Here is a 12153-nt window from a genome sequence, read left to right on the forward strand (position 1 = left end):
ATCAGCAGGAAACCAGGTACCATTCGCCAAAACATAACTGCCATCTTAAGCTGGATTTTTTTAACAGGGTAAAAGGGAAAAGAATTGTAAAGAAAAAAAAAACCCTCTTTATAAGGTTTTTCATTCTCATTTTCCAAAATGTACAATTCTCCATTGGTTCCAAACAGAAATTCTTACCACACTTTTTGGATGACCCACTCATTACCCTTCCTTTTACCTTGATCTGCCTGCCGACTTGTTTCTCTGCACCTCTCACTGTCAGAGGCACATATCACTTTTGTTCTCACCGTTTCTGCTCACCCTCCAGCAGTGCAAGTTTACTTTGGACATCCAGACTGTGTTCCTGATCAAAGCGCTGGAGACGATGTGCTGAGGAGTCTAGGTGCGACTGGAGCTAAATACATGGACAGAGGCAGGTTTATACCTAACGCACCAAAATACAGTGCAACACCTGTCAATAACAAAGCTCAAAAGAGCAGATAGATTTCTTGAAATAAAAAGGTCAAAATAATTTTTTTATTTGAAGGAGTAAAGTGTTCTTCTATCAGTAAACCCGGTCAAGTTCTCCAGTGAAACGTACCGAGAGCCTCAGCTTCTCTGACTCGGAGGTTTTCTCCAGCACCTGCTGCTCTAGATTTCCACATCGCTTCTTATATTGGAGCAACTGCAGACATAGACACATATTTTCACTTTTCACTCTGCAACTTAAGATGGACCACATTCTCAATTGTATTAAATCATCATGGTATCTCTATCTAATAAATATCCCAGAAGTACATTCCCCAGAAAAAAAAATTTCCCCTAAAATAATCCTTTCCATCTTTGACAAAATTGAAGTTGAATGAGACCACATCTAACAGTGAACCTTGGCCTGTAGTTTCTGCACCAGCTGAGCCTGTCTGCGTTGGCTCTCCTGAAAGGCCTGGAGCTTCAGCCTATAAGATCGTCCTTCCTCTTTTAGCCAGCCCTGCTCTGCACCATACACACTCTGCTGGTCTGAATCTCCTGACTGCTGCAACAGCATCTGCTCCAGCTGCAAAGACATATCCACACACACATTACACTATATGATCACATTGTAGTCTCTTTATGGCTGTTCACAATTTGTATTGGTATGATTTAGTGACATTTACAGTGAAAAATGGATTCAAGCGAAAAGACTAAGTATCTTTTTCTTCCAACAGTCAAATATTACCTTCTCTTATTTTATGCAAAGGCAACTTTAGATGTATGATTTTAGATTTAAGCTTGAAACAATAAAAACTATTATTGTATGAAAAAATAAACCTAATCCAAGACATAGGTGGGACTAGTTGTCACAGAGGTAAATCACAAAATTCATATATCCACACTGGCATACAGGTTTCATATTTTCGTATTTTACGGTACCCTTTTTGCTCTTTCATACATTGTTTTAAGTTTCATAGTTGTTTTACATGTTGCAGGAAAGTTTAATGGCAGTATTCAGTGTGACAACATGCCCTGCAACATGCCCTGTTTCTTTTATCCTGAAGCAAAAAAAAAAAAAAAAAAAAAGATTTAAATTGCGTGCCTATACAAAAATTGACTTAAACACATTCTGAAAGATATTAAATGCAGTAATAAGTGACAACATGCCTTTTGCTTTACTGGGGGGAAAAAGGGGAACAAAAAGATTTTTGCAGTGATGTGTGTGTTGTATGCTGATTTCTGATTTACTTATAGGTAGGTTTGCGCAAATTAACACAGGGAAGTGTGATCGTGTGTATAGAAAGGAGAAGGTTGTCTGTCACAATGGCAATGTGTTTCTCCCTTGATTCCAATCCTCCTACAGGGTCTTCAATCTCAATGTCCCATTACCCCTCCAACCCCTCCCATCTTCCTTCAACCCCCAAGTGCATATCATGGTGCCAGACACCCAGTCCCTACTAACAAAAACCACATGTTTCCTCTCAACACAACAACATGCTGCTTCAGCTGATTCAAACAAAGCAAGAAAAACAGAGCGCGAGGGGTAGAGAGAGTAAAAGGTGGATGCAGAGTCAACTTCATCCTTTCTGCAAAGAAGCAAGAAACAGAAATACACACAACTACAGGTCATACAGAAATCACAGGCAAACATTAATCTACTGCTAAGCTGAACAGCAGCCTCTACAAGATGCAGGGACAATGGTCCCCCTGTTCCCAACTGGAGCCAAGGGCTTCGCAAACCTTAATAAAACATTTTCAAACAGTCATTCGGAGAGCTTTAATTCCATATACTACAAAGAAGGGCAAACCAGCACCCGGCTCTGGGCGGTTTTGGGGTTCAGGGCTCATAAGGGAACAGGGACTTATTATACGGCCTGTTGTTAAGGTGACAGCTTTTGAAAGCGAACAGAAAATGAAAAACATGGGTGGAGGACGAGTCAGAAGAGAGAGGGGGGACGTTGGGTGCAGCAGCAGCTGTGTTTAAAGGCTCCTTTGGAAACAGCTGCACTACTCTATTGATTATGTATCTTTGCAACTATTTTGGCACAATTAGAGGCAATTTGTTGCTACAACACAAAAAGCGTTTGATGCAAAGTCATGAAATAAATGGCACTTACACACAAGCATATTGTTCTGCCTTAAAAGCTTATGGGGGTCAGTGGTGCAGCACAGCACACATCTAGTGTGCAGGTACCTCTGATCCATAAAATAAAGTTGCTTCCAAAAAAAAGAGTCGGTGGTGAGGTATAAAGCCACACTGTGAGATATAAAGTCAAGTGAAACAAAGTTTCAATTGAAATAGTGTCACACTGCAATTACGAGAAACAAAGTCACTTTGTAAGACAGTCACAACTGCAAGATAACACAATGTAATCACGATGTCAAAAGTAAAAGTCAGACTGTGAGAAAAAGTTGCAAGAAACACATACATGATATATGTGATATATTCAAATTGTGAAACAAAGTCCAATTATAAGGAACAAAGTTGCAATTGTGAGATATACAGTAAATTCACATCGTGAGACACCATTACAGTTAAGTCACAACTGTGAGACATAAACTCACGTTTACGAGATATAGTGATTTTGTGAAATATAAAAGTCAAATCTAAGACAAAGTCACAAATGTCACAATTCCGAGATTTAAAGTCACCTGAGATGTAAAGTTGCAATTATGAGAATTAAAGGCACAATTGTGAGATATAAAGTTGCAATTACTGGTTTATTAAAGCAGAAAACAGGCTTCCATAAGATTAAGATACTCAAGAATAATGCAAAATCATTATGGTTGTTTCAGCTCAGAAGTTTTGGAAAGTCAGGATCCTAGATAGATTTTTCAAATGAACACAGTTATAACATTGATTAATTTGGTGTATTTGGTATCCCGATGAACAGGCCATATGGACTCTTCTATGCACATTATACAGCATCTCAGCTTTCATCAAACAGATAATTTCTCAAAAACTTTAAGAGAATGGAATCAACCTGCCTCTTATTACTGTCCAAAACCAACTTCTCCAATCCAAATCTTAACAGCACCCATCACATGTTAAAATATTATCACAGATATGCTACTGAAGGAAACTTTACCAGCAGCATCAAAGAGACAGGAGGTTTTTGAAGCAGGGCTGATGGATGATGCAATGACATGTGTCGATATTGGATCTTTTTGCTAGCGGCACTAAACAAGCCCAGCATTATGATGGTATTAAATTCTAGAGCTGGTCCCTCTCTCTGGTTGCAGCCAATCTGCCGCCGCAGGCTTGGCTCTGGTCCATGGGTAGAATGCTGTCACACGTGTCTAGAGGCCACTCAGCCTTTGCGGTGTATGTATAAGTGATGAATTTTCAAACATGGGTGTTAGCCACATGCTTTTGTTCAGATTAAAGCTTTATACAATGTACTTACAGTAAAGGTAATTTTAAAATTCTTCAACATTGCTTCAGTGTTATTTTAACACTCTGTAGTGTGGACACATATGAACACTGAGCAGTGTTAATTTAACACTGAGGATTTTGCTCAGTGTTCATATGTGTCCACACTACAGAGTGTTACAATAACACTGAAGCAGTGTTGAAGTTAATTAGATAATTAAGTGATTAAATAGGTGATGATTGAGCTTTATTAAAGACAGCTAATGATAACAAACAGAATCACTGAAGGAAAGAGAAAAAAGAACAAACAAAAAATGTAAGAGACCACAAACATGATGATAAAAAAAAAAACGTTTTAAAAGTTTTGTTCCTTGTGGAGTAACGCGATGTGACCAAGACAGCACACTAAACACTTACAGATTCCATTCACAAACAACCAGAGTCCCGACTGTGAACATAAACGCCAAAATCTCTCATGGTCAAATGTGACTTTACAGTAAGCCAAATCTAGAGTAAAAACTTTAGAGTAGTGTCCCTCACTTTTACGAAAACCAAAAAACAACCCAGTTGGAATGCCCCCAAAATTCAAGAGTTTTTGTCTTTCATATTTGCATCACATGAAAAAGTTAAGCAATATCAAACGAAGAAAGATCGTTTTTCATGAAGTTTGAGATTGTTTTTCATGAGTTTTTGTCTTTCATATTTGCATCACATGCAAATAGTTAAGCAATATCACACAAACAAGATTGTTTTTCATGAATATTAACACGATTGCAGATGTGATATCGATTTTCCACAACAGTTCAATAAACAAGAAGATAATATTTCATGTTACAACACACAGCAGTGTTTAGTGAATGAATCCACATTGTTGAAAGCGTTTTCGAGTCAGTGACCCATGCATAAAGACAAGTGTGTAATTTCTGCATCACTAGTGGCGCCAAACAGATTAGCAAAAATAATGACTGTTTCCAAATAGTTTTGTAAAAGACTCCTACCAACCTCTTTTGCCCTCCTCGCCTGCCATTGTTTTAAAACTCATGCCATTGGTTGACAATGTCAGATCACTCAAACAAAGATACATGTTTTTGAAAGTCAGTCTATCTATCTCCTGACCACACGGTGAATCTGTACTTCTGACAGTCCTCGGCAGAACATGCATTCAGAACGGCCTCTGAGGGCCACTAATAGAGAGGGGCCTCCATCCCAAAATGCTAGTCTTTCATTTAAGGTCACCTACTGACATTTTACAATAATGATCAACATGCAACATCTTGCAAAAGACCGGATCCATGGTTTGTATTGCCACATGGTTTCCAGTGTTTTTTAATGTATCTATTCCCCAGATCTTTTTTTACGGAGAGAGCGAGACCCCACGCTGCCCTCTCTCTAAAATGTGTTTTGCATTAGCATTTTTTATATTACTTAATATTTATGATTTGTGCCACTCCTTGTATTGTCTCGTTTGATAAATATTTCACAATACATAAAGGAACGGCAGCACTTTGATTCATCTGCCAACGAGAGAACATTTTCAAGGCCACTGAAAGCTCTTTGCACAAGGGCCAAGAATATTCAGCTTCTCCCTCCATGTGGTCATAAGAGTGGATTGATCCTCTAATATGAGAGAAAACATATTTAGAATCATGTTCATTTTCCGTCAAGCTTCCTGGGGTTGCAACTCTGCACAGAATATTCACTTAAATGGACTCTGTCAGCCACTCTTAATGAATATCAAAACATTTACATTTTCTAATTTGGGGTAGGAGGATTGTTGCCACAATTTTTATAAACCGGTGCATCAATTAGTAATTCATAAGCATGGTGCTAAGCAAATCTTTTTGTTAGTCCAGATTGTCGGTTTACAAGATGTTGCTGAAGAATAATGATTCTAATTTGCCTTAGATCAATTAGAGATTAAAAGTTGGGTGTGAAAGTTATCTTACATTTTATTTGAAAATGAAAATTCTATTAACAAATTCATGTCATTCCAAACCTGAATGACTAGGGCCTACTTTCTTCTGCAAAACATAAAATAAGAGACTTTCCAAGAGATTTGGAATGATATAACGGTATAAGTAAGGCTACGTTCACACTGCGAGCCTTAGTGGTAAATTTCGATTTATTGCTCAGATCTGATTTTTTTTTTTGTACACTGTAAAAAATGTACCTGTAAATTAATGGTAAAATACTGGCAGCAGGGTTTCCAGCTGTGTACCGTAATCTTACATTTTCAATACCGTAATCTAAATTTTCAGTAATTTAACGGTAAAATACTGCCAGCAGGGTTTCCAGCTTTGTACCGTAATCCTGCAGTTTCATTACTGTTTTCTAAGTTACGTATTCTTCATTCACTTTAGTAATGTATCTGTTCACATTTTTGTTTTAAATGTGGTCAATATCAGATTCCAATGTAAACAGTTCATGGTTCTGGACTGACCCGCATACGCAAAAGAACGATAAAAAAAGACATCACGCAGCACGCTGTCATACAGAAGTGAACAGGGAGGATTAAGCAATTAGATCTGCCGAAGCCAGCGAATTTGTGTGCAGGAAATATAAAAAATAATGACAAGGTTACGAAAAAAGAGAGTAGAGTTTTAAAACATTTATGATATGAGCCCTCATGTTTTGCTTGTATATAGGGCTGTCACTGTAATACTTGAGTTCTGACACATCACTCTCCTTCCACTGACTACCTTTCGCAACTGTCTTGATAACTTCGGGTATGTAAAATCTTTGAAGTGACTCCCATGAGCGCAGAATTGTGACAAATGTTGATCTAGAGTGCCGTAAAAGTTGCATTAATTCCAATATGACTGTTCAGACTGAGGTTGCAAAACATCTGACCTGTATCGAATTTTCCACATATGGAAGTGGCACAAAGCGGAATTGAAAAGATCCGATTCCATGTGGTTCGTGCTGTTCACACTGTCATGAGTCACATGTGAGCAAAAAAATCGGATTTGGACCACATTTACCTACAGTCTGAACGTAGGCTAAATGATGACAGAAATGTTCTTTTTGGGTAAACTATCCCTTTAAATGTATCCTTTAAATTTGGGTGAACTATCTCGATCATTTACTCACCCTCATGTCGTTCTGTATGACTTTCTTCTGTGGAAAACACATTACTGTAAGTGTCCCACCAAAGAAAGAAAGTCCAAGAGATTTGGAACGACATGATGGTGAGTAAACGATGACAGAATTTTTATTAAAATTTTAAGGGTGCACTCAGTCAGTGTTGCCAGATCTCTAGAAAATGAAGTGATCCCTGGTTTTTGTGTTTACGGGCTGAAAGACCATGCTTGCCCCTGACACTCATTTATCTATTACTCAAACAAATAAACAGCAGTTGCCAGATTCAAGTATGCTTTGATTATGTCACGCTGTCCTGTCATGACAATGGTCTTGGACTTTATGAGACAGACTCCTATTAGCATTGATGTGAAGAATTTATTTATTTTTTATTCATGTAATTGTTTCATTCTATTTAGAATGATTTAATTAATTATCAAATGTGTATTTCTGATTTCCAGCCGTAATTCATTTGTGTTTCATTTTAAGTTTAATTTCTAATGAGTAAAACAGAATATATCTACAGAACAGCATATAGATGTGGGTGGATCACACCTGCACACACTGTTTACACACAAATACATGAGACACAAAGAAATACAGATATATTTATGTACACACAAGCACATAACTATAAATGTCTTGCTCCCAAATATCACCCATAAAGTCAGTCATATGCTAGCTGGTGGCATGGAGGGGGTTACAGCTGTGAGCGCTTCTCACTGGCTTGGCCTGGACCCAGAGGCTTAATAAAGGGAATTAATGTAGTGAATAATCTGTCAGATTCCTAAACACAGCTGGAGCGGACGTACAGTTCCTCTGCATATATATACACACACGCTCACACGCACACACCTAAACACACTCCCCCATGCTTACCCGTGCTAACTTCAGTTCTATCTATCTCACACACGTGCAAATTCACTAATGCCCAAACGTTCATACAAACTCAAACATATAAACACAACACGCCCGTCCCTTGTGCCTTGCTGTCCTCTTTCTACTAATATGCCCTTCTCCCGGTCCCTGCTGGAGTGCTGGCCCGCTGAGAGACATCCAGCTGATTGTGAAAGCTGTTTTTGCAGCGCCACTGTGAGTGATTACACAATGCTGGCCAGGAATCAGAGAGCTGTGAAGCTCCCCAGCTCAGAGACCCCACTGCATCCCCCAGGCACAAACCAACAACTATCACCATGGAGCACTGTTTGACCACAGTCACAGCTGCTGTGGAGAAGACCTACTGGGAGGTAAAAACGGGACCCAGGCAGTATCCACACGCAAAATACAAACACAAACACATGTTCACATGCACAATATTGCTTCAATTGGGCTTGGAATTTACAATCACCTTCCACAGCAAGGGATGTAAACAAACAAGTGAACAAGTATAAAACATATGCACGTTGTAATTAATGTAAAATTAAGCTATAAACTTGAATAGGTGACGTGAATAGGGTGCTAATAAAAAAGTGATTAACACAGCATCCTAACCAGGAACGATGTCTGTTCCCAATGAAAAGCCAAACTCTTGCGACACAATCACTGCAAAAGATCTTTAAAGGAATCGATCTCTTAACATTTTTAAATCTGGTCTTTTTATTTATTCACCTTTATGTCGTTCCAAACCGATGCAACAATGTTTTTCTTCTTCTTTTCCATGAAATTGCAATGAATGACTGATGACTGAAATATTTAAGCTTTAAAAAGCATGCAAACATACCATCACATTATCATGAAAGTGCACTATATTACAAGTCTTCTGAAGCCATACGACAGCTTTGTGTAGCCAACAGACTGAAAAAGAAATTCAAAAAGCTGTAAAATGCTGCAACTGGATCATTGAGTCATTGAGTTTGATTTCTAAACAAATAATTCGCAGTGGTTTTATGAATTGAATCAACTGATTAATTGAAAAGATCTAGCTCAGAAGAGACTACTTTTCACATGAACATAAGAAGAGCTGGGTGCAAGTCAATATTTCATAAATAACGAATACATTTTTTTATTTATTTCATGAAAAAGCAATCAAAGGGCTGCTGAAGACCTGTGCTGTGTCCGAAATTGAATACTTCCCTGCTAAACAGTATGCGGGAAACAGTCGGGTACAGCGGGGCTAAAGGCGTACTGGGGTAAAAGGTACCTTTGATTTGATTTTCCTCTAAACCTCTAAATGGCACAAAATTTGCCACAGCACTTTCCAAAACATCCGCTTTTCAAGATGCAACTGGAAATTTGCTTGATCCTTGACGTGGTCGCGGGCAGCTGTGCAAAGTTGATTCTCTGCTAATTTGATCTAATATTTTTATTCTGTTATAAGTAGCAAATGAGAAAATTATTAAATATATTTTGAGACAAAGTTCTTCTTAATGATTTTCAGTTTTGTTCAAGCTAATTAACGCAACAATAATATGTAAGGAAGAATATGTAAAAGTGTGGTATTTGGGGTCTATTTGGGGTAGCTGTTGGGGCGGTAACACTTTATAATAACTGCAAGCTATTAATCATTAGTTAAACATTACTAAACAGTTAATTCATCATTTATAAAGCATTAATAAGCAGTTTATAAATACAGCTATAAATGCTTTATTCTTGATTTATAAGCATATATATAATGTGTTTAATAATTGTATTTTCATACTTTATTAATGATCAATTTATCATTTCTAAATGAAGTATTGCATTATTTACAAACCAGTTATTTAGGTGTTGTCAGTGATTAATAAGATCACTTAGAAAGTGTAAGTAAATGTAGTAAATGCAGGTAGTTATAAAGCATTTAGTAGTGGTCAGTTAACTATTTTGTGAGCTCATCTAAAGTGAGAACTAGTTATGCCTTGTAATGCATTTATAAAGGAGATTTAAAGACTCATTGATCTTCTAAACAGAAAAAGGAAACAAACACAACACAGTGATAGAGAACATAGAAATATTAACAGCCTTTAAATCTCCTTTATAACTGCTCTACAAGGTATAACTAGTCCTCACTTTAGATGAGCTCACAAAAATAGTTAACTGACCACTACTAAATGTGTTATAACTACCTGAATTAACCATGAATTACAGTAGAAACACATGTTAATAAAGCAATTTATTAACACACTAAGTAACTATTACTATATATCTGAATAATATGTATTTAAACAGTTTATTAATCATTTACTTACACTTTCTAAGTGATCTTATGAACCACTGACAACTCCTAAGTAACCGTTTTGTAAATAATGCAATACTTCATTTAGAAATGATAAATTGTTCATTAATAAAGTATGAAAACAAAATTATTAAACACATTATAGATATGCTTATAAATCAAGAACATAGCATTTATAGCTGTATTTATAAACTGCATATTAATGTCTATTAATGCTTTATAAATGACGAATTAACTGTTTACTAATGCTTAACTAATGATTAATAGCGTGCAGTTATTATAAAGTGTTACCTATATTTTTTCTGCAATCATTATATTATTATATTCATACTATATAGTTGCGAAGTAAATTCAAATTCAAATGTAGTAATAACTTACATAGTACACTATTTCGGAGGCAGCACTGGAATATACTGCAAGAGTAATTTAGAACACTTTGTGACACTTCTATTGTACTTTTGTATTATTTTTAAAGCTTGAAAGTTCCAGTCCCCATTCATTTTAATGTCATGGAAAAGAATCACCAGTACATTTTTCGAAATGTCTCTACATGCAGGTTGAGTAAATGACAGAATATTCATTTTATTTAACTATTCCTTTTGGAACAATGGCTATTTAGGTACAACTATGCTGATTAGATGTCAAGCCTAAATTAAATGGCTAGCAAATAGTAAAATACTTTCTAGGAAGTTCGCTCATCTGTTCCCACAGTTAAAAAAGAAAAAAGAAAGAAACAGGGAAAAGAGAGAGAAATATAGAAAAAGATAAATGGCACTTAATTAAATGTAGTGAGGACTTTGGGATGATCCCTACTTTGAGGAATGATTCTCTGGAGCGTCAATCATTTTTACGACTCATAGACAGCTGACAGATCCAGACTCACTGGCTCAGCTCCACTAGCGACCACTGCTCAGCTTAGCAGCTTTATGTAGACGAAAAAACAAACTCTAAACATTGAGCCAAAGACAGTGCACCATTTTCACTCTAACAAAACAACCATAACAGTGGCAATCATGTTTGACAAGACCTTTAAAGCAAAAAGGAGTGGGGATTAGGTCAAAAACGCAGAGGCTGGAAGCTGCCATGCTCTTTGTCAAAAAGTCTCCAACTAGTCTGCAAGTCTGGATTAATTGAGAAAGGTTTTCTGACAAATAGCATCACATTTTAGCTGCAAACCCTTTTTTCACTTGTTGGTGATTTATCTCTCAGCTTAAAAGGCCCTGTGATTGTTGTTTTTCTACAGTGTTCCATTAGGTTAACATTTCTGTTTTATCATACATCTAACTCTACATTTGGGTAACTCCTACAAAAACACACAGGGAGACTGTCTCACACAATCCTGGTCCAAAAACTGCCTTGAAGCTGTAAAATATATACCCACGCAATTCCCTGACACACACCCACACATACAAACTTACACACTCCCACACAAATACACATGGCCCCAGTGCCTGAGAAACTGCAAGCTGGCAGTTTTCCAATATCAACGCAGAAAGGTCAAAGTTCACATCAACATTTTCTTCGTCCTCTTGAGACGATGCAGCTTTTCAAACTGGGTCAAGGTTTATCCCGGTTCAGGGGCAATTTTCAAGGGTCACAAGAGATTGCTGCGATTTTACCAGGAGACAGAGGTGTGCTTTCAAGAGCAAAATCTTGCTCCCAGCCCAAATATTTCCATTCCCACTCTTGTTTAGGAGGCCACACTCAAACTGTCCCGAGAGCCACGAGAAGGTTTGCCTCTCCTTTTCAATTAGTCCAGTGTCGTAAGATGTGCCACAGTGCGCCACAATGGCGCTGGGACCCTCCCCAGCGGTTATAGAGAGGGAACACTTACAGATCAGAGCTGCTAAAGCCACTGCATCTCAACTTCTTTAAGGTATTTGCCAGACTAAAGAACAAGAAACATCTCAAAGGACAACTAAAGTTAACCGACCAACACACCCACACACTCTGAAGAGATAAAAAGAGATAAATTATCATTTCATCACCTACTTTAGCAGAGATGCTGAGTCAAATAAACCAAGTCAAAAAGGTTAAGAGTAAAACGAGCACACATGAATCCAGCTAAATTTTAGTCTGTGATTTAGAGCCTAACGTCTAA

General features: G+C 37.4%; 1 protein-coding gene across 2 annotated transcripts in view; it reads right to left on the reverse strand.

The window, feature by feature from the left end:
* Positions 1-12153, reverse strand: part of crocc2 (ciliary rootlet coiled-coil, rootletin family member 2) — a 48157-nt gene that overhangs the window by 27494 nt on the left and 8510 nt on the right. For both annotated transcript variants that reach the window (XM_079882843.1, XM_079882842.1), the window contains 3 exons: positions 866-1033; positions 581-664; positions 288-394 (listed from right to left, as the gene is read on the reverse strand). In XM_079882843.1, coding sequence (XP_079738969.1) covers positions 288-394; positions 581-664; positions 866-1033 — 359 coding nt within the window. The remainder of the gene's footprint in view (positions 1-287; positions 395-580; positions 665-865; positions 1034-12153) is intronic.

This window comes from Squalius cephalus, assembly GCF_949319135.1.
Source record: "Squalius cephalus genome assembly, chromosome: 10".
NCBI lineage: Eukaryota > Metazoa > Chordata > Actinopteri > Cypriniformes > Leuciscidae > Squalius > Squalius cephalus.